Source organism: Nomia melanderi, chromosome 14 (assembly GCF_051020985.1).
Source record: "Nomia melanderi isolate GNS246 chromosome 14, iyNomMela1, whole genome shotgun sequence".
NCBI classification, from domain to species: domain Eukaryota; kingdom Metazoa; phylum Arthropoda; class Insecta; order Hymenoptera; family Halictidae; genus Nomia; species Nomia melanderi.
In genome coordinates this window covers 12,982,571-13,006,775 of record NC_135012.1, presented here as the reverse complement: position 1 = coordinate 13,006,775, position 24,205 = coordinate 12,982,571, and the positions used below count along the sequence as shown (strand labels likewise).

Sequence of the window (24,205 nt, the reverse complement as noted above, 5' to 3'; positions counted from 1 at the left end):
CGAAAGTATTCAGAAAGTATTTAAAGCAATTATAGGTTTTCGATCGATGACAATTTATCTATCTTGAGAGAATCTGTACATCGAATGCAGCTCTCCGAATCAATTCTCGAAACGTTCGTCAGGAAAACGTCGCTTGTATGTCGATCGTCTGTGTCGCAAAACGGGACTGCTCCGTTTGCGCGCGCAAACAACTCTCGGACCATAGGTGTACCCACGCCGTAAACACCGGGCGAGCACGTATGAAAGCACACAAAGGGAGTGAGAGAAACGTATACACAGGGTGTCTCAAATTTGTACAGTCGAACTGCGAGGCGTAACATTTACTGCATATACTATGTCTATTACACCTATTGTTACGTCTATCATCGCAACTATTACTGCACCCACTACAACGATTAACCCTTTGCACTCGAGGGGCGCCTTACAGTCGCCATTTAGTCAGAAAGTAATGAATATTTTTAACACTAGGTTTACGGGCATTTATTGTACACTTCATTCTACTATTCCTAAAAGAACTGATGTTCGTTTATTCAGATTATGGAAACTGGAGATTTGATAGTAATTGGGGTACATGTCAGTGTGATCGCGTCAATCAAAATCGGCGTAAACGTTTACAAAATAATATTTCTAAAATATATCCATTTATTTCACACACAGAATTCTTACAAACACTCCACTTCGTGATAACGCAGCATTCCCACAAATCATTCACATAACACTTCCTCCGACATATAAATTCAACACTCGTATTTCCACCCCCTACCTCTGAAACACCCTGTACGTAGAGAAGGGTTGAGCACACGAGCGAGCGAAAGATGTTCGTGGCAAGCTCGGCTGGACGTGGACTCGAGGAAACTACGCCGCTGTTGTCCCTCGGGAATTCTAAACAGCGTCGTAGACGAGAAAGGGGGTTGGTCCGCGGGGGTGGACGGCAGCGAGGGGTCGCCGGGGCCGCAGGTCGGAGGCTGGCGAACGAGAAACCACGGCACAGGTTTCGCGCGGCACTCGAGCACGTTTGTTAATTAACGTTAATTAATTAAGGAGCCTCGGTGTCCGACTGCAGGCACTTCCTCTCGCAATGTATAACCGCCGACGGGATTACAACGTCCTTGCATAACCGCTAAATCGTTTCTGAAGTTTCCGTCTGGCCGGGAGCGCACTTTGGGAATAACTTCGCGCCGGGATCATTCTTTCGGGCCGCGTTCCACCGGAAGTTCCGCGAGTTTCCGGAAAGCGGATTGACAGGATGTTACCGGGTTCGATTTAAATCGGGGGGAAGTTTTAGTCGACGGAAAGTGTCAACCCTTTGCCCTCGCGAATGCCGAGAACATGAATTATGTATCGGAATTGAGAATCTTGGGGCAGGAGGAAATTATCTGTTGGACAGATGTTGGAATAGATCTGTCGATGTTTGGGTAATTAAATCATGGCTCTAGCGTTTTGATATTGAAGCTTGATTAACGATTAATTTCGAACTTTATTTGAAGTTCTGTTGCAGATCATACATCGAATTCGTTGAATAATATTTTAATGTAATTTTGATTTTGTCAATTGATATTGATGGATATAGATATAGTTTTGACACTAGGTATAATATTATATGTAATAATTGATATGATTTTAATAGAAATAACTTTAGTCTATCGATTGTCAATATTTTAACACGTCAAGTAGAGTTGACGTTGTTCATCTTTCTATAACACTAGTACAATCCCACTACGAAGAGAGAACTAATAAGAAACTCGAACGAAAGTGCACCAGAAATATCATAACTGAATAAATGCAACGGGATCGACTAAGAATAGCCTTATCCGTCATACGGGAGCTAATATTCCCAATTAATTCAGTAGTTCGACGATCAATCCCCGACGAGAGCCACTCGCCCCCGTATTCCGAGCGATCCAAAGAAAATACTCCCCGTGAAACAATATTCGCGCAGTAACCGAGTTTAATTAAAATATTCGAGTGAAATGAATTCGGCGTTCCCAAGAATATAACAGCGCGGTTCGAAGCTACGGTGACATATCCGAAATCTCCCGGTTCTCCCCGCGAATTTCACGTTGATCCCCGTCTCCGGTCTTTCCTTTCTTCGTGGAGCCGCTTTAGGGTCGGTTCGTAGGAGAAATTCGCCGATCGACGCGTCTCGGCGACGATAAACCCGTCGCCGGGCTGCGAAATTCGCGCGGAAGTGGATCTCGGATTCGGCTGAACGTGAGACCGGGCAAGGGTTGGGTCTTAAAGGGACGCGGGATCCTCGAGCTGTACGCTCGGAAAGGTGCGTTCGTCGCGGAATTACAGTCCGCCTGCGGAATTAGTTTCGCGGGGGTAACAACCCTGCGACGAGGGTGGAACAGATCTCTTAATTAAAGGCGCGCGCTACTGCGGATGAATTGGCCGCTTAAGTGCCGAGCCTCGCGAGAGCGGAATTGGGTCCGGGGACCTTCGGGTTCCTTGATGAATTCGGGAAATTGATAAATTAGGGGTCGCCTGAAACGCCGGATTCTGTGTTAGGTTCTTTGATCGAGGTTTTCCTGGTGATTGTTGCAAGTGTGGAGGCTCTGAAATATTCGATTCCTTGGTAGATTATTGTTACGTATATTAATATGTATTATTATATCTATTGATATCTATTGTTCTATCAATTATTATATCTAGCAATATCTATTATTATGTCTATTGATATCTATTGTTCTATCAATCATTATATCTAGCAATATCTATTATTATATCTATCGATATCTATTGTTCCATCAATCATTATATCTAGCAATATCCATTATTCTACGATGAATGCTCCCTTTAACTGCATCCGTAGCGAACTTCCTGCACAGCTCGCGCGGAATGGCGAATTCGCGAGCGGCTCGTGAATTTCAGCCGGCGATCGCCGGGAAATTCATAAAGTTTCTGGTCCCCCTCGTATTTCGCGAATTGTTCCTTTCGGGGCCGACACGGTTCCACGGGGTAGGCAGGTGTCGACGGAAGAGCGTAGGTGTGTCGAACACGGCCGAAACCGGGAGGGAACGGGAGCTATGCAAATGCGATAGGACGTTCCCCTTCCTCCTCGATTTGTGCCGCTTCCGATTACGTTTCTGGCTGCGGATCCGCGTCTGTCGCGGTACGTGCTAAACGGTGATACGTTTTAATGTTTTCGCCGTTGGAAATGCAGATGCTGCAGTCGTCGTTCCCGTCCCCGTTCCGAATAATGCGCACCGCGTCCTGTTTAATCATTATTTCAACGCGATTCGAACGGAGGAATTCCGCCGCGGAATACTTTCCGCTGGAAATATTCGGTTGCGACCAGCCTCGCTGGCTTGCGTCGGGAATCATTTACTTAATGCAGTTCCTGTATAATAAATATGGAATTTCGACGGGATAATATTGAATTTTGTAGAATCGAGTTCTCTGCAAATGGGGATCATGGATGTTCTATGAATTTCAGGATTCGGTGGTAGTTGGCGAGATTGATTGCTAGGAGACGAGAATCGAGAAGTGATCTATTCTGGATATCTTTATACGATAATTACGTTAAGTCGAGAATTGCTTCGGTGATGCACAGTCGGATACAAGTCATACCAAACGTTAATAAATGCACTTGTCTAATTTGCATAATGGACCACGGAAAAATCGATAGACCATTCTAGAATCAAATTAGTTCCAGCGTCAAAATTAGAATCACCAGACGCCTCCAATCGATCTGTTTCTATTTACATCTATTCACCAAAATGCTCAAACAAAATTCCTCCCTTAAACATCCGAATCATCAGACTGCTTCGAGAACTCGTAGATCCACCATCTATTCGTCAAGACCATAATTCCTAAAATTATAACACGAACCCCATAATCGCATCAATCATCGACTCAAACTCTTACGAAACAACGTTTAGAACCTTCAATTCCCAAATCGACGTGTTCCACGAATCCAGCGTCAAACAAATCATTCCACTAATCGTAGCGCCGACAAGCGCCCCTGATAATCATGAAAAACGCAGAAACGACCAGTCGACTGGTATTCTCTGTTCACCACCGTTAATATTCGAAGCTGGACAGGTCGATTACGAATCCCCCCGAACACGAGGTTATTAGCCATAACAATATCGTCACGTGCGACGCCGGCCATACGTTATTTCGATAAAATCGTCGCATTAGTAACGGTTGATAGTGTGTACCGCGCGGGGGATGTTAGCGAATGGTTCCAGGGCAGCGGAAAATGCTCGGCGAGGGGCGGCGGGGGTGGATGGCGGAGGCAACAGAAGAAGACCGAGGAGAGCGAGCGCGGGTGGAGGGGAAAGGATGGACTCGTGCGAGAGTTGTTATCGCGACTCCGCGCGATTTATAGTACAGCCGTGAGGTATACGCAAAAAGCACGGTGCCCCGTAAATTTCTCGGAGCCGGGGGAGGAAAAAAAGCTTGCGCGTTATCGTGCGCGCGAGCGAGAGCGTACCGTGGCGCGCTGGATCTTCGTATTAATGTCTTTTTAAATCGTCGACGGTGTCGGCTGGCCAGTTGCTCGCGCAATTAACGCGGAATAATTAGCGGGGATCGGGATAAGCGCGATTTACATCGATTGTTTCGTGTTCTTTTGCTCCCTTTTCAACCTCTTGCGCTGGGAAGACGTACCACGCGCGCTCAGATGGTTTTGTCCTGGAATTGCTAATTAACCCCTTGCACTGCAGAAATATTTCACTGGGAATAGGCAAGGTTTTCTGATTGGAGAGATTGTACGTTTTGAAAGCGACTTAACGAGAGTGTGCATAGATCAACACGTTGGATACATGGTCACCGGTGACCCAAGTCGAATTACTATGGTTCAATTGAAAGATTATTTATTAATCGTGTAGCGAAATTGTAGGAGTTTGGAACGTTATTGGGGTTGTTTCGAGAATTTCGTTAGTATCGGGCAGTAATGACGAATGATTAGTAGAGAGTCGGGGGCAGATTTATTTCGATTGTTCTGCGATTCCCTGGTTTTTTAATGGTACAGCGGATTGTAAATGGAGCGCAGAGGATATCGGGAGTTCGGAATATTGTTGGGAATTGCGGGTATCGCGATTATTTGAAAATTTTTTCAGCACCGAGAGTTATGCTCGATGAGCCGGTACCGCGAGTTCGATATTCGACCGATGAGCGAATAAATTTTATTACGGAAATGCGTTTTCTGATTCCGAATGCGGATTCGCTTGGTACCGTGATTACTGCGGGGAAATTCGTGGCAGTAATGAGATGGGATGACCGGGGAATTTTGAATTGGGATGGTGGTTTTTATTGCGAGCAGGCTTTGATTGGGAATTCTTTATTGGAATTGCTAATGTGATTGGAGATTCGAGTAACTTATGGAGATTATATTGTGGGTATCTAGCAATACTTTATACACAATGCTGTCACACATCCATTCGGAATTCAATGATCATTCGTTCCATTTATATATTCATTAATTCATTAATAACCCAGTGGATACCAGCTACTAATCAACTAAGACCAAGTAGATCAATAACTACCTTAATAAAACAAACAATTCAAAGCTTGCCAATACCTACCAACCAGACAAAACATATTTCAAATAAACAGAAACTCTGGCAATAATAATAGTTTATCATCATCAAAGTCCCTAGTTTTCTATTGGTAACAGTGAACCTTCAATTTGATAAACTGAAACGTCACGGAACCATAGATCGCTCGTCTCAGTCAATTTCCAGCCATCCCCGATACAGTCGTTCATCATATTCATTCGACGCGAAATTACGAACTACAAACGGCATTGAAAATGGTAAAAAGGGAACGGACTTTCCAGCCTACCTAATAGAAGATCCGTGCGCAACGAACGTCAAGCCGGAATTACGTAATAACGTATCCAGGCCCGATGCCATTAGCCAAAGCCGCAGAACCATGAAGCGAACGTTCGGTATCTTTGTTGTAAATTGCTGTGTAAGTTACTGAACGCCTACGAGCGATCTAGATTAATGATCCCATCGGTAGAAATGAAAGGTTCGTTTGCACGAAACACGCTCGTGCCCGCGTTCACAGGCTGATTGATAAAACCAGATACCACTGGGAATGCTTACAGCGAAATTTCTTGTCCCTCTGTGCGTGACTCGTGTTTCTCATCTCCCTTCGCCCTTACAGCTTGTTATTCCGACGGGGTGGAGGGTTGATACTGTCAACTATAAAGCTAGTGTCACTATTTTATCATTGCTTTCAATATTAGAACTCCTACATGCGTCGAAAAGATCTATTTCTGAATTATTCTTGTTGCTGTTAGTAACAAGATTACATATGTTTCTGTGAGAAATAATTAAAGAAATTGATTAAGTCTCAGTAGACGCAGTCTTCTAGTTTCTATGGTGAAATTTTGAAAAGTCTAATTGATAGTTTTAGTGTTAATAGGGTTATGGAGTGGTTGATATGATTGATATGTACAGTACGTGTATCAATTAAGCGGACCACTTAAATTAAAGAATTCAGTATCCGTTAAATTGATGAAAATTTACTGTTGATTGTTATAAAAATTGTAATAGACTTCAGTTTGTATTAGATTCATTATCATCTGCAAATGGTTTTATAATGTTCCTGTGCCAAATCGAACGGCGAAGAGTTAATTTGCAATATAATTTCGGGCGTTGAACAGTTTCGCGATAAGAGTGGCTGCAAGATAAAACTAAAACCAGCGGTTTCGACTGGCACCGTAGTTCCAGCGTTCACGATCGGTTGATGTATGCACTAGCTGACAGTCTCCGCGAAACTCCACGACGATTACACGCGGTCCCCATAAATCACCTGTCCCTTCGTTCGGGCTGCGGACGTCGTCTCCAACGACGCGACCAGCCGCGCGATATTTCGAGGAATATCGAGCGATCGTTACCGGGAACCGGAGCGATTCTATTTTCTCGCGTCGACGGCTCGCGACACGCGAGACCCTCGATTTTTTCATTCCATTGATTTTTCATTTCGTGCCTTGCGATGCGGCGGTTTTATGGACAGGAATATTATTCGGCGGTAAAATGGAATATTGCTTTCGTTTAAACAACTTTTAACGGTTACGGGGAACATAGATTTATTTATTAGCTTCAGAATTTTATTCCGGTTCAGATTATTGATGAATTTTTCGATTTTTCCTTTCGTGTCTTGGGACGCGGAGGTTTTACAGGAATATTATTCGGTTCGAGGTAAAATGGAATGTTTCATTCGAATTTTTAATGATTAGGGTAGACGTGGATTTATTGATTAGGCGTAGAATTTTATTCCGTTTTAGTAGATTATCGATATTAATGATGAAAAGTGTTCGACGATTATGAATATACATAAATTCTGCTCCCATTTTTCTCTGAAAAACAATGAATGTCTTACGTATTCATATTTCTATGAATCAGTGAATTCAGTCCAAACAAGCAAGACAATTTTTCACGATCCTCGTGTCGGACAAACAATTCCCGCACTTCCGGAACTCACAATTTCCCACGGATATTTTTACACGATCAATTCATTAAAAACCTCGCTAACGAGTGTCGCTCGTCGAAATCCCGCGCGTGCCCGCCAATGTACGCGTTCCTCGAAATATCATGGACCCCCGGCGAGCCAGAAATTCCGCGTTAAAAATCCGCATTGTGCTCGGTAACCAGTCGAAAATTGTAATTAACAGCAACACAGACAAGTTTGTCGACCGAAAAAACGGTGGAAAATTATAACGCGGAGTTATCGCGAAGCCCACGTTCGTTTCCACATTCTCATTCAACGTCGCTGCCTCGGAAAATTGAAAACAATACGCAGGCGTTAACGAAAAACATCGTTTTCGCTTCTCACCGAACGGCCTCTGGACAAAACGCCGAAATTCGAGTATTCGCAACGAAGATTGAAGATTACCAATGCGTTGACAAGTAATCCTCACTCTGTAAAATGATTTTCATTTGAGAAATCAAAATTTTGCTTGAATATATTTCACTAATAAAATAGATTACTGTTGAAAATAGATCACCAAATATTTCTCTAGAATTTATCGAGTAAAAATCATTTTGGAATTCATTAATTATAATGTAAGTTTCTCAGGGTTCACGAGTTTCATTCAATACGATAAGGTAGTGGTTAATGGAACTCGGTGAAAAAAATATCAATGCATTTCATAATTAGCTCGCCAGCGTCGGAGGTAATTAAATTACGTCTCCTTTCTTTCGTCGCCTGGCAATCTCGCCGAGGAAAGTTCATTTCTCCGACAGGGCTCCTGATATTAGCGGAATCCACTTGCGAAGCCTGGAGGTCTATTGTTAGTTAAACTACGTGTAACATGTAACACGGAGTCAGGCGAATCCCGGCTAAGAGAATTGCAACATTGTGCAACTTCGGCTGGTAATCCGTGCGAACGCAACGGGTACAGCTGTGATCGCGTTTCTATCGGTTTCCGTCATTAACTCGGGTTCACGCGTATTTTTCGGCCATTGAATAATCAATCGGACATTGCGTTCGCTTGGTATCGATTTGAAGTTAACGGGACTCGGCGATTGTTCTGTAGAGAATTGGAAAAAAAGCTCACGGTAATTGTTGGGAATTTGCAGTTGATAGTAATTAAAGTTGATAGAATTCACCAGATGTTCTATGTAAAGTTCCAACAAAAATTATAGTAATTACAGTGATTGTGGTTTCATCGTTGATATTCAAATGTGTCGTGTAATTTCTAAGAAATAATACAGCAGATGTTTTACATATAGTTTGAAAGGAATTATGGTAGTGATTGTAGTTTCATCTAATAAATAATAAAATTCTTCAAGAGAGACAGACTCTTTAATTGTGCGAACAAGTTGTTGATCAAACTGTTTAATGAGAAACTCCGCGCGGAGGGAGATAGATCAATTTCCGTGAAGTTGGCCGTCGGTTCGGTTTTGGTAAAATGGTATTGGATCGCGTGCTTCAGACATATCAATTTGACGGCGATCACCTGCTGTCACAAACCGTGATGCGTGTCAACATCCGAGTATTCCGTAGATCCTTTTTTTCAACGGTTTCAGTGGTCCTGCGCGTGAGGCATTGTAGGATTGTACAGTTTCTCGCAACCGAGCCCCGCTCTACGCCAGCTAAATCATAAAATCAATCGAGTTTCAAACGAAAACGAAGTTGCACTTTCAATCGAGTGCAATTACTCTTAATCCGACGAACATTTCAAGATAGACTTAACAAATTCTACATTTCGAATTGAATTCAACCTGAGACTATTCAAAGATTTTATTATTTACAATCTCCAATTAATCCTTAAGTTAACAACGTCGTCACATAAGCTGTATGGCACTTTTACTTACTGCAAAAATCATTTTACTATTGTTACCACTGCTATTGTAATATTCACAATTAACTGTTATGTTAGCTCACTTCTGTGAATTTCTTTCTACTTATCTGTGCCACAGTATTTTTTCATAGGACTTGAATAGTTTAAAAAGAACTTTGAACAATGCAATGATATCGAAAACATGTGATATTAGAAACACAGTTCGCTGATCGCAGCAAGAACGTTTCAAAGAGCTGTTCCAGGCGACTGAGATATTCAGGGATGCGTGTCTAACGCGTTAACGATAAGAATCCTAAATTCAACAAATAGTTCAACAAACACAGAAACCTCAAAATTGAAATCGAAAACCGTTGCTCTTCGAATGAACGGAGGTTCCATGGAACGGTGAAAAAATTCCCTCATACAGAAGAAATTCTCGGCGAACACAATTCCGATGTCAGCGTTTGTTAATCCCCGCGCAGAATGTTTCTTATCCCGAAGCTTCCGCTGCGAAGTAGAACCCGAGGCTATCTTAATAATTCAAGGAAACACAATAAAAGTTGGAGAATCCTTTATGCGGAATTTGAGGAGCACGCAACGGGTGAATGCCGGATCCCCGCGTTCCCGGGGATTTCAATGCATTTTTCTCCATAGAAATTCCCCCATTACCATACGAAATAATAAAAGGGAATTATATGTATACGATCCGCGCGCGCGCGCGGGCGCGAGCTTTTTAAAATCCGCGGAAGCTTCTCGCCGTTGTAATTTATAGAAATCTCGCAGCGTTTGCGTCGCGTCGCGTCGATTGAAAGTTCGACGAAAAAAATAGAATTACTTTTAAGAAGATTACGCTCAAAGCTACTTGACGTAGGCTGCTTTACTCCGTTTCCATGATCCGACCGTTTCCCTCGGTCTTTATGAACGCCCCCGGCGGGCTTTGCGAACACGCGACTCGGCGTGTCGCTTCTCGACGTTCGCAATCGCCATTGCGACGCTCGGCCTCTCGTGTAACATTTTATGGAGCGTTTTTCAGTTCGGCGAATCAACGAATCGTTTCGCGGCGATTTGGAAATATGAATTTAATGCGAGTGAATGATTCAGCACAGGGGATTTCCGAATGTTTTTCATGGATTAATTTTCATGAGTATTCGATTTTTCTTGATCATTTTTGCTCTCTTTATTTTCGAATGGTGTTGAGATTGATCGTTCGTTGGCATTGTGATTGTATTATAGAGATAATTGAGATTGTTAAGTAATTAAAATTTCAATGAATGACTCGAGTAACATTCTTGATATTTTATAGATTAATACTGCGTTTAATCCTGTCTGTTTTAATTCAGTTTATAATTTCCTACGCGTTCTGTAATTAGTGTGTTATATCCTGTTCTAGATAATCGTTTTCTGTATTCATTACTGAAGCTAAAATTCTATCCCCGTCCCAGCGAATTCCGCTGTCGGTCCTCTAAGCTTTATTCTTAATTCCCCCATTTCACTCCGATTTCCTGTTCCAGAATTCTATTTCTGCGCCTGAAATTCCAACGGTTAATCCTAGACTTCCTATTTAACTTCAGCTTTCCATTTTTCATCCGTCGATCTCGAAAAACAAAGTAAAACGATATTCTTCCCAGAGAAATTCCATTTTTCATCAGGATCTCGAAACCTACTCGTCGCTCGCATTCTTTCAAGTAAGAAAATAAAACGAAATCGCGTATATTATTAATGCGCCTCATCGCATTTCGTCCATATTCCTTTGATCTATTTATTTCTGCGTTATCTGGAATCGTTTGTTCTATTGGTTCAACCCCTTGACCTACAATATCGTGTCTCGACGAAAGTTTTGTACGGAATCTAACAAATCTAACTGTTATTTATTGCACAGTTTACTATCGTTCCTAGAAGAATCGATGATCGTTCATTAAGATTATTCTTCAGTCCTTCAATTCTTCAATTCTGTAATTCCTCGATTCAATTCCTCGATTCTCAAAAATCAGATCCCAAAGATACCCGATACATAAAATTCGATATCAATCAAACTCCGTGAAACAAAATCAGAGAACTCCTAATTACCATGATCCTGATTCTCCGTTTCATTTTTCTCGTTTCCATTCATCGTTTGACTCTTCGGCTAGTATCAATAAAATCGAATCGAATTAAAATATCCACCGGTGTATTCGTATTCCGCAAATTCTCTTCGATCGCTGGAATCCTTGTTCGCTTGCAGTTCGGCGGGACAAAACCGCCAGGAACGAGGTTCCGACCTACAAATGGAAACGCAATCACATCGGACGTCCAGTTAATTACCAATCGAGCGATATATCATTCCAAAATAATTCTAAACCGCAGCGATCGGGAGGTTATTCATCGGTGTCGCGGTCCTCCATTCGGGGACGGGACTAATTAGCCGCGCCGACCCGCGCGTAATTCCCCGTTAAAAACCCGGATTCGATATTTGTCAATATTCCGGCTGCTTTGTGCGCGCCTCGGTTCACTCCGGTTTCCGAGGATCAATTCAATTCGACTCGCCTCAATGCCGGCATCGAGACTCTTTCGAATTGGCCGATTCTACCACTCGTGTCGCTGGAAACGTGAAATCTTTTCCACAGAGTATATTCTGCTCTCGTTATTTCGTAGAACGCAGAATATTCCATTACTCCTTTCGAGAGGTGTGTTATTCAGAAAGTTAGTTTCTCCATTCGATCGTTAGAAATCAGTTGCAAGAAAGTCTGAATATTTCCAACATCTTCCATATCGAACTTTAATCAATTTTCCTAATAAAACCGTGCAATTCTCTTTCGAAATTCACTGCACGATTTCTCAAATCGATTCCAGAAAATGCCCTCCGCGTCTCATTAGAAAATCTTCGGTATTCTCGATGAAAAAAGGAAAGTAACGCAAAGATTACCGAGTTCCCTCCAGAAAACAGGTTTCTCGCCGCACCGAGCAATCGATATCGTCGAGCAACTCCGATAAATATCGGTCGCCGTTTAATGTCCCGTTAATAAACAGTTTCGCCGGCGCTATTCCGCGCGAAGAATAAACTCCGAACGACCCGTCCGTCCGTCTGTCCCTCGAAATTACCCCTTTTCATCCGGCGAACGATTCCCAGTTACGAGGTCGGCCGCGCATCTCCGGCCGCCATCGATGCGCGACGCGCACTCCGGGATCCAGATGCGTGTTACGTCGGAACTTTCGTGATAACGTGCTCGTAACGGCGGGCTGTAACTTTGAGCGCCCAGTTGCAGCGCCGGGGCCATGCAACCGTTGATTACCTGACAACCTATACGCCTGTGTACACCGGCGCATGACGGATATACCGGGTGCCCGTCACGTCGCCTTTGCGTCGCAGCTGGGAATACCGTTTAGATTAGCGGCTATTGCGCTTTTCCTTCCATGAGCCTAAGGGATTATTATTTTTCGATTCCGATGATCGATTTGAAGTTTGGGCAAAGATTATTGTAAATTACTCTTGGATATTTGGTTCTGCGAATTGTAAAATTGGAGATTGTAATGGATAACTGAAGATTGATACAGTTTTTGTGATTAAGAGAAGTTTGATGGGACTTGTAAATTTGATATTGAATTTTTTGAATTTGATTTAGGATTTCAGTCGATTTTTAGTGCAATTCTGTGAATACGTAGTTTGATACTGTAATTTTGAAGGTATAATTGGAAGGTAGAATTAAGTGAATGAATGTCTGAATCTAGTGTTAATTATCGGATTGGTTTACGAGGTATTTTTTATGTGAATTGTTATTGAGATGTTACGATGGTTTTGCGTAGTACACGAATATCTCAATGTGAATTTTGTGTTTGTTGCAGGTAAGAAAAATCGACGTGTACGCTTGGGGGCATACTAGCTGTAAGTAGACGAGGTCAGTGATACATCAGCCATTACACGGTATATCGGAAACTCGGTGTACATGGTCTCTGGAAAAGATTTGAAATGATGCATAGATACTTCGTCATTGTTATCTGGGCTCCTTTCATGCGAGGTCCGCAGATCCCGGGCTCGATCGTTACGGGCTCTGAGACGAAAATTCAGCACTTTCGTGAAAAATGCGAATCACGGAATGAAAAGAATCCTCGGTGAACAGTACTTTAAACGAATAATGCTCGGTTGTAAACGAATCGACAGAAGAATGCCCCTGGACATGGTAAATAATAACTACATTGAATCCTTGAATAACTAGAAAGAACTTTCGATGAGTGCACGCTCCATTTTCTTATTCTATTGCGTGCAAAACGAGAGATTCTTCAAACTAAATTCCACACTTAACTGGTTAAAATCTTCGACATTCGGCGCGTTAAAGCGATCACCGAATTTCTCTGACCCTCCTTATCGCTTCTTCGATCGCCGCACGAATGTTCCAACCCGATACGAAGCTGCCGCCGTCCGTAACAATTCGGTACACCCAGTACGGTTCGCGCGGCGTGCGTGAAACCCGGTATGGGGAACAATATCATGTGGCAAACGGCTAACGAGGGTACTGCGGCTACAGGAAGCACGATCTTACCGACAGAATGCAGCTTCCGTTTTGTAATTAGAGGCGGCACCGCGTATTCCGAGAGAGATACGCTCGCGTGTGCGGCCGAGCCGCGCCGCGGCCCGATTAATTCCGAAGATAATTAAAACGGAAGCGACTTACGCGTTATTTTTTAACTCCGAGAGCCGGCCCGCCCTCCCCTCGCGGGCCAGTTTTATCGCCAGTTTGATTTACAAGGGAGGCTGGTACGGCCATCGTTGGCGAACGTACTGCCCCCTTCCACTCGTCTGTTTTTCCATGGCCCCATGCTTATGGCGGCTGTATAAATTTTACGGTCCTTTTTTAGACCCCGACACACTCGCCGTTTCACGAACGGAAAACCCGTTCCACGCTCGTTCCGGAAATTTAGGATAGTTACTCGAGGGCTTCTCCGTTTGACGAGAGCCTCTTTGTTCTTCTTCCGACGTGTTTTTTCGTTTGCCATCTTGCGCTTTCCGTTTATTCCTCGCATCCGGGGAGGAGGAATCGATAATAGGAGTGCTAGAGTGTTCGAGGGAATAACTCATGGAGCAGGGTGTTTTGCGAGGGGTTTTGTTTCGTGGGATTTTCGAATTGTGCTTGCGGCTGATGCGGTTTCGTGGTGGTTCGATTGAATTGGCGATCGATGAGTTCTTATGCGAGATACGCGAATCGAACATCGAGTGTCAGACTCGTGAATATTTTAACCCTCTGCGGACGAATGTCGACATTTCGAGAAATGTTCATATTAAGAATAATAAATCGCAAACGAATGATTGAATTACTCAAACAAGAGGCCAGCGCGACGTTTCTTTTTTCCTATTGATTGTGCAATTGGTAGATAACTTAGCTTCGTCTGTTGAAGGTTTCCTACATTTCGAAAAACTGCAAAGGGTTAAATAGGATTCGATACAAGTATTACTCACTTTGAATTCAAATTAAATATTATCCTTCTGCCATCAATTCTTACACTTCACAGTAGACACAGAAGAATCCGAAATTCTTTGTTCCTAGCAAATAATTAATATCCCTAATTACCACGAGCGCAATTACAAAATGAATTATAGGTTAACCGGTCCAAGCAACACAGAATTACGGGAAAGTAACCGTGGAACTCCGGGTGCAAAGGGTCAATCCCTGTCGCGCGAAGGGTGTTACGAGGAAAAAGGAGAAAGTAAGGAGAAAGCTAGGACGTACAAAGTGCCGGTGGCGTCGGAATTATCAAGCGAAGGGCATCGAATCGATAATCCGGCTTTATTCGAGCGTCGAAGCCTCGAAAATCCCGGCTCTCGGTAACCGAGAGCACCCGTTAATTCCTCGATAAACACTTGCGCCGGTATTTGGGACGACTATTAATATCGTTTCCGCGGGCTCGTCCCGGGGACCTAAACGCGGCGTTGATAGATCGACCGCGATCCTTATCGTCGAAAGAAAAACGGCGAGACCCGCGGCGCGGCCTACGTATGACCTACTATTTATGCATATACACACGCCTCGTAATTTCCCATTCTTCCCCGCGGTTTATCTGCCGCTTTTGTTCTCTTCTTCGTGTTCCCGGCCGAGTGGGAGGGCGAAGGCCGCACGAAGATTACGGGCCAGCGCTGGAAACTGCTTGTGTTTCCTTTCTAGCCGCTAGCAATCACCGTGGCATCTAGGATCTCGTGGTTTGGACATCTAGTGGGTTCCTCGGGTCAAGATTTATTTCACTGTTGATCGCGGATTTCATGGTTTCCCGGTGTCTTCGAGTATTTTGTTGGAATTCTAATGGAACCTTATATTTTCCTGGCATGGATGTAGTACGATGGGCTTGTAGAATAGACGAACGAGACTTCGAATAAATGTTTAATACTGAAACTATAGTTGGATCGACGTATCGGAATTCTTCTGTGGAAACTACGAGAATGTATATATTTGGAAGGAACTTTTGTTTGAATCTGGTTCGTGTAAGTTTGTGGTTTATTCAGTGGAACAGAGACATTTCTGTTCCGTGAATATTCTTAGCCCTCGGAACGAAGTAATCGCTCCGGGAATGATATTAGTTTAAGTAATGTTCGAATTACCTGGCGGTGATTTGCATAACAATCCGCGGTCTATCTGTTGCGCATGAATTGGTAATTCCATCGATTGATTCTGCCAATGTATTGAAATTACTAGTGCAATCAGAGAATGACATTAATCAACAAGCCAGAAGTGAATCGAGAATGCGGAATGAAATTCATTGGCGAGCTTCGTCGTTCGAGAATCCTGAGTCGCTCTGCGTCTGACCATGTCAGGTTCTTACTACTTGAAATCAAAGAAACCGTGTATCTCGTTGCGCGACGAACATTTTCTTCCATGAAAAATGGAAGCTAACGAATGCTAAAAGGAAAGCATTAGCCTCTTATCCTGGAAAACAGGAGGAACCCTTTTGTAGAAGGAGGAACAATTGCTTCATCTAATAATCCTGACTCGGGAATCAAATCTTTGCCTCTCTTCCGCTCGCGTTTCATCCAATCAGCGCCGACATAGCTCGACTTTTAGGGAACGCTCGGTTCCCTTCGTTCTCCCGGAGCCACTTCGCGGCGCGTGTAATTATTAATGCACGCGATATCAACAGAAATGGCAGGCTGCATTGATAAACGGAGAAAGAGGCGCCCAGTGAAAGGGAGCGACGCGGAGAACGCCGAGAAGAAAAATGATGTATTTATGAGATACCGAGTCTCGTTTCCGCTTCATGCAAACGCCGGGCAAGACGAGGAGGACTGCTCGCGAGAACGCCGACGCCGTTCGAGCAGTAATAACTGTCATGGTGAAAAGTGGCACGTTTAGGGACCCATGACGACCGTAACATTCTATTTGCTGGCCGTGTTACGTCTTTATTAAGGCGCTCGCCCACTACAGCGTGCTGCAACGTTGTTATCTGTCGCAATTTGACCAGTTTGCGCTAAATATACTACTTGCCGTTAATGTTCACGGTGGATTAAGCCGTATGTCTGTCACTCCGAGATACTTAAAGGTTAACGGAACGTCTTGGAGAATGTTTAGTGGTGAAACAGGGGAATTTATTATAATTAATGTTGTAGCTTGTAAGGGAATAAGATCGTCGATGCTTGAAACTTAGACTATTTTAACTAGTCCATAATTAATTATTCGAATTATTTCTTCTATCAACCCTCTGCACTCCAATGGCACTCGGCGCTTTTTAAATAAAATATTAAGTTATATTCAATACATAACCGTGTTAAACAGTGTTCAGTATTTCCAACGAAACGCTGTCGCGCGAAGGGTTAAGCAATCGATAGTTCAGGTTCGCCCGTGTCGCGCCATTCGAAGAATCTCCGTCCGCAAAGGGTTAAAATATTCCCGCGACAGTTCCGAGCTCATTAATGAATCCCAGCGAAGGTCCCCTCATTCGAAATTCCATTCGCAAATAGACTCGCCCACACGGTCGATTCGAGGCCAGTGTTTTGTTGCCTGCGATCCACCATTCCGCCGACAATAAAACTCTCCTTCGTGAAAACTGGGTCGTTTCGGGACGCGGGCTAGCCCATAACATTTTATTCGCCGGGCCGTGTGTAACGTCCACACTAAGACGACCCGTCCGTCGTATTCCCAAGCCGGACCGGCGGCATTCTCCGCGGAGAACTGGGTCGGCCGGGTATTGTTCGATATTATTTATCGCGTTCGTTAATTCTTCCCTCCGTTCGGAGCACGCCGCGCGGCTCTATCGGACTGACCTCCGGCCTTTCACGGAATCCCGATCAATTAAGTCGAACCTGAAATAGAGAGAAAGAGGTTCGGTGTAAGCAACGACTGCCATTCACGCGGAACTTCCGACCAGGCACCGCCTGCGAAGATGAACTTCTCCGGATTTTCTGCTTCCTCCTCCGCGTTCCCCCTTTTTCCTTCTTCAATCCCGTTCGGCCGTCCTGGAATCCCTCTCTTGGCGAGGGTTCGAGAGGAACCGCCCGAGAATAATCGCCAAGAAAATGAGCCATTGTTCTTGGCCACCTGCATTGTCGCCGGGATCTTGATGTATTTTAATGTTGTACGGTTTTTATACCTTCGTCCTTTCCTCCGTTTTATTGCGAGAGTCGCGCAGATCCTTGGGTTAGTTTCGCGAGTCGCCGTTATTCGTTGTACGTGGCTCGAAACGGAAAAGTATTTTGGTTGTTGGCTCGGTCTGTATTGTTTCGGAGATCTTGTGTTTTCGTGTTGGACACTTTTCGGTTTTGTCCGTTGCTCTGTTTTATTGTGGGATTTTTCTAGTTTTTCGCGGTGCTGAGTTTTGTACTCTGATTCGTGGAGGAAGGGGTATATATAGACATTTGTTATAATGAAAATGTACACAATTTAGTTGTGTAATATAATCTGCGAAGTTCTTATCGTTTTCCTAAGAATGACTTTTATATCTGGGAAAAGCAGAGCTGCTGTCCCATAGGAATTTTCAAAATGAGTTTCCATGAAAGTTTTAATGGAAGAGTATTATTGTTACTAGTGTCGTGTCTTTAATCTAAAAGTGCAATAACATGTAAAAATTCATACTATATGGAGTTACATTCTCTTCTATAACATCAAGTGAAGCTCATGGCGAAAGTCCAGGTTAATTGAATTTAAATCAATATCGTTCCTTGCACGTGGATCTCAGCTAAAGTGTCACCTCGAAAGTAAATGTGCACTTAAGTGTAATGAGCAGAAAGTTTCTGTATGGAATTGTAAACTATTACTAGCGAAATAAGTTTAGACAGCATAATTGCATGGAAAACTGCAGGGCAAAGTAGTTACGAGTAACAGTGATGTTTCTAAGTTGCAGTGTAAATACTAAAAGGAACATTATTCGATCGTCGATGTTCAGATTCACACTTCAGTGGAGTTTTTTTGCATCCTCGTTCTAAGTCGTTGTGTCTCCATTTGAATCAGCATGATCATGTATCCAAACATGTTGCCCAGCGCCTGAAAAAAGTGTTAGTCGAATTTAGTGGGATGTTATCGATAATTTAATTAGATATTCGGAGTGTCAATCGACGTACATTTAAAATGAACGATCCATCTAAATCGACGAGTCCACATATCGAAAACAACAACGGATTCTGCAGAACCTGAGTAGTGAATCTTCGTATCTGTAACAAGAATCGTTTCAGACGAAGCTCAGTTTCTTTATATTTGAATTAATTGAATTAATTGAATGAAATTAAACTTTAATACCTCGTCACGAAATTCTATGGTGGTCGACGAATTGTAAAGGCGACAGAGAAGATCGCCTGTCTCTGCTGCCTGCATGACATTCAAAGTTTCCTCGAATTATAATTAAACGCAGAGTGCAATATTAAAAGTGCATTGGTGTTTCAAATAAATATTCAAACTCGTGTAATTATAATTTGCATCTGTGTCTCGTGTAAGTTCTTTTACAGATTTTATTGAAATTATTCGGAGAGTGATATTAATTTTTTAGAATCTGTTGCTTCGTTAATTTCAATTAGATCGATGTGTAATATATGAAACTCACTTTATAGCTTGTCTTCGTGCAAATATGGTGGACCATGTAAACCATGCTCAAGTTTATTAGTGAAAACAACATCAGGTCTAATATCTGGGGCAATAATTGATCATCAGGCGGCGGATACCACATCATTTTGTTGCATACGTAGAACAGGATGACGAGTCTAACGAGTATGATGGTCGACGTCAGAAGAATTTGTACCCCATAGAACGCGCTTATCTGCTTGGCGATCCTTATTAACGCTAGATGAGATTTCCTATGTGAAACAACATAATAAGTGGAAGTGGGTAATAAGTGTCAGACGTTCGAACAATGAACAAATACAAATTCTTGGGAAAATAGGTCGCTTGATCGCGTAACAAGTTTTCTTACTTGATCTTCTTGACCGTGTCTGTGTCGAACAGAAGAGCGTCATCGTTATCCTCGGATCTCTTAACCTCGAGATCATCGGTCGTCTCGAGAAATCGTTTCTGCTTCGGTGGATCGAGGGCTTCGATCATTTTCATCAACAAGTGGTTCAGTTGATCAAACTTCAACCATACGTACCTGTTTCCAATTGTACAGTTTCGCTTTATCAGTCAATTATTTACGTGTATCGTTTGATCGGTTAGTAAATCAATTAAATAAATAAATTAGTTAAATAAATAGGACTCATTGGCTTAGGGTTTTACCTGATCCAAAAGCAGAACGTGAAGTTCGTGGTTAGACATATTATCGAGACGATATGGAGGCTGAAGCAATTGACGATTTTCACGTAAAGCGGCAGTGATGGGGCCAGTGATCGATGCCACGTGTACAATTGGCTGCATACAAATATCAAAATGAAGCAGCATATAGACCGTATTTGATAGTTGTATACCGAACGATAGTCCCTTGATAAACCGATCGCCTCCATTCTGCGATCGTTCTCTTCTATAAGATGTATCACTTTGCGAAAGACCTGCGCGATAGAAAACTATAAATACATATTATACTCAATACACATAATGAGCCATTTAACCCTTTGCGGTCCGAAGTGCTCATGGTTTCTCAGTTTGAGGTTCACGTCGACGTTAGTTCATTCAATTACAGCTTAATATGACGCTCTATTTATTTATTCAAGAATATTTGGGAGTCATTGAAATGTTACCTTTAAATGGTACAATTGTAATACTACAAATAAATATAGAAAAAATTGTTGAAAGGGTTAATAGCACCACCAACGTTTACTTATTCGTTAAAGAAATCCCCAAGGCAAATTACAGTTGAAAATGCAACGTTCAATGTGACGACAGTGAAGTAGCATGAAAGACATAACGATGCAACCTTCGAATACATACCTCTGGCTTTCGTCTCGCCATGATTACAATCAAACAAGCGGATTGATACATAACAGTGTACCACATCATTGGTCTCAGGATTACCATTTTCGATCCTGCTGCCTGCAGCGGGAGTTTAAAATACATGGAGGTGGTGACCGTCATGTAATAACACAGTTCCATCATCACTAGACAGCAACACGCGTAGATCTTCTCCGCGAACGGTTTCACTCGTGTTTTGTTAGAAAACTCGAAGATACCGATTCCCAGGAACATGTTCGTGTACAGAGTTGGTCTGATAGTTTCCCTGAACGTCTTGAGATCGGTCATTTCGGATCGAGGCGATTCCGACGGCGTTTAACGACGCACTGAACGCACTTTCGTTAGGTCCCATCGCCACGACGATGATCATCGTGGCGCGGCTCTGCAAAATTGATGATGCGCTAAGTAATGAAACTGTTCGCTGACTTCCAACACGCTTGGAATGAAAAATTGATAGTTAATGACGCAACGCTCGCTCGTGTCGTTTTAAAAAATATTTGACGGGGTCAAGGGTAATGAGGAAGAGGGATGGAGTCGATTGTTTACTGGGAAATCGATGTTTTTCATTAGATATACTGCTGGTTTCGCGTCTGATCAATTCTGGGATTTTCTACTTATTCCGATGCAGTGTGAATCGAGGTTTAAATGGAATGCTGCCTTTTAGCGGCGATCCGTGTAATGATGGAATTTCATTGGTATTATGGATCTCTAATAGCGATAATGATTCGAGCGTCAAGATTAATGCGTTATTTTGTCGTGGTAACGACGTCCCCGATATTAACATTTGCAATAATGGATTAGGGGATGTATTATTAAAATTGAACACGTAGCGTTTCAGCTATGAAATTGGAAATCGTCTGAAATTCAGAATAGAAACTAACCGTTATTTTTCTACGAATCTTCCAAACTATTTTTCCATTATCAAGGTTAACCATTAACCTACATCAACCATTTCCCAGTGTTAATTGCTAATCGATTGCTAATCATCGGAGCAAATGTACACGGGACAAACGCAGGATTTTTTCTCGAGTGAGCCACTAATGTTGAAATATGTCAAGAGAAAAAATGTATGAAATAAATCATAGGGTGAGGGGTTAATCTCAGGATCTACGGCCAGGCCACATAAATCCACGCGCAACCGTGGTCGCAGCGATTCGCCGAGTAACAACCGGCGAAGAACGTCGCAAACTCCACGCCGTCTCGAACAGTATCCGTCGCGGATCGATTCGAGCTCCTCGAAAGAGTACACACAGGAACAATCTCGCCGGTCGCTTTCATAAAGAACAAAGCCGGGGGTTCCGGCGACGCGCAGGAATTTCCATCGACATTTTTATTCACTCCGTAATACGTTTGCCGCGCGTGTCTCCGAGCAAGATGGGCATCGACGATCGGAGCTTCCGCTCGGGAAAATATCGCAGCCGCGGTGACCTATTCTGGGACCGAGAGAAGCCTACGGGGTTAGGAAATCAGCCATGGAATTCGATATTTGGAATCTGGAGGAATATACTTAAGTTTTCGTACTTGATTTGAAACGAGTGTATGGTTTGTGAAACAATGGAACATTGGGGAATCGTTCATTGGAGTTGGGATTAAGAAAATAGTTTGGGAGATTCGTATCTTTTCTGGAAGAGATTGTTGTTATTTGGTTATACGTTATGTTGTAAGATATTTGATATTGTGTTGTTAAATGTTTTTTAACCCTTTGCACTCGAAAGCTTTTCACTAGAAATATTCAATATTCTTCGATGAGATACAGACGATGTTCTCTGAAACTAATTAAATTTGAAAGTTCAGAAGAGAAGATGCGATGAGCGTGCGAGGCCTGTTCATTCTTTGATAAAAATGAGATTCATTCTCAACGAACACGACGGACACATCGAACTCTATCGCGTGAAATCCAAGAACCTGTCGGAAAATTGATTCCCGGTCCCTTTTTCTGCGCGCTCGTTACAGCTCGCGACGCGACGTTTGAAATGTATGAAGGCGCAGGAAACGGGTCGGATCGTCGAATGTCCCCCGTCGAAAAGGGACGTGAATTTATTGCGTGCCAGTCCCGCCCGTGTATGTACACAGGGTGTCCTGGAATAAGCAGAATATACTTCAGGAATGGCATCTGTAAATCTATATCTCTGTATCTGCAAAAATGTCACGGTGTTTGCTTATTTGGAAGAAACATCGCTACCAGTATACCTGTTCCTGTGTTTTAAAAATCATATTTCGAATGCAATCGTTCGTCGAATAATATATCAGACCATGTAATTTTGTAAACAATTCAATTTAAAACAAAGCGAAGCTCACGTATTAATACTTTACGAATAATTCACTATTTGAACTTTCCTATTATCAAAACATATTCTATCGTTAACAGTTTGCTCACCATTAAATCGGTGTTGAACGACAAAAGCAATTCTTTTCTCGTTAATTACTTCATTCTTGTGGAGTTCAATTAAGATTCCATACTTACAGAATGCAATTACTTTATTTATAATCCTAAGAATATAGGACCGATATTATTCTCTGGAAACACTCAAAACTTTCTACTGACATACAGACAATATCTCATTGATAGAAAGTATAACATCAACACGTTGAATGCGCACGGTTTTCTAAAGCAAAATTCAGAAAATAAGAGAAAGTTCATATTAAATTATTATCGCACGTTCTAGCCGAATGTCACGAAATTGCCGTATCACCGAGCGAGCTATAGTGATTCGAGCAGATTAAATTGACAGATTTCAAATCAGTTGACAACCGAGAGGTGCCTATGGAGCGCAAACGATTAAAGGAACTCGAAGAATAAAATATTCCCCCTTTATTCCGCGACACCCCGTATACAGGCGAGGGCGGAGACGAGGGCGCGGAATCGAGAGAGGCAATCGTCGACGGAAGTCGAACGAAGAAGGGTGGCTCGGCCGACGTGCCGCTTATTATACTTTCTTATTATTTATCGAGCCCCATAAATATCGGGGGCGGAATCGAGGCCGAGCGAGGAGATCGGGACGGTCGATTTATGGGGGTCGCAAATTAGTGTCATCCACCGTGGTATTTTTCACCGGCATATTAATCTGGATACGCTTACACCGAGCCGCCGATCGCGGTGGATGCACCGGGGGCGGGTTCCGGAAGCCATTAGTGAAGCTACACGATCACTTTTCTCTGAATTCGATTCCGCACGGAATTGCGCGGTTAACTGAAAGGTGGAATAATGCTGGATGGTTATTGTTACACCGGGGATGTTTATTGGAATATCAATTGCCCGGGGTAATTCGGCGAAATTGGAATGCGATGGGGATTAAATCGACTTCAGCGGGAATTGAGCGATACGGGAGAACAGCTTATAGTTTTTCAAACGTCACGTGTCTCGTTGCGTTCACGGTGGAGCGAAGCATTGTCGGTTCATTGATACGTCGATTGAGTCGGTTGAATCGTTTACGTGTTTGTATGTTATCGTACTTCTTTGCAGTTTGTAGATGTAGTTTGTTAATGCTTACGTTATAAATGATTATGGAATCTATATGAAACTTCAGTGATTCTGAGTGTTGAAACTTTCATTTCATCAGTATAGTAAACGTTTCATTCAATCGTAGATGTTTAAGTATCTAAGACTGAGATCTTAGAATAAATATCATTTCGAATAAAT

General features: G+C 42.8%; 2 protein-coding genes across 9 annotated transcripts in view; one reads left to right on the top strand and one right to left on the bottom strand.

Moving 5' to 3' along the window:
- Positions 1-24,205, top strand: part of rho-5 (rhomboid-5) — a 270,079-nt gene that overhangs the window by 93,065 nt on the left and 152,809 nt on the right. The window lies entirely within an intron of this gene.
- Positions 18,583-20,853, bottom strand: LOC116428957 (uncharacterized). Its single transcript, XM_076373907.1, has 8 exons — positions 20,545-20,853; positions 20,085-20,180; positions 19,897-20,028; positions 19,598-19,794; positions 19,232-19,481; positions 18,931-18,999; positions 18,756-18,845; positions 18,583-18,678 (listed from the first exon to the last, which is right to left on the bottom strand). The coding sequence occupies exons 1-8, from the start codon at positions 20,851-20,853 to the stop codon at positions 18,583-18,585; spliced, it is 1,239 nt and encodes a 412-aa protein (XP_076230022.1).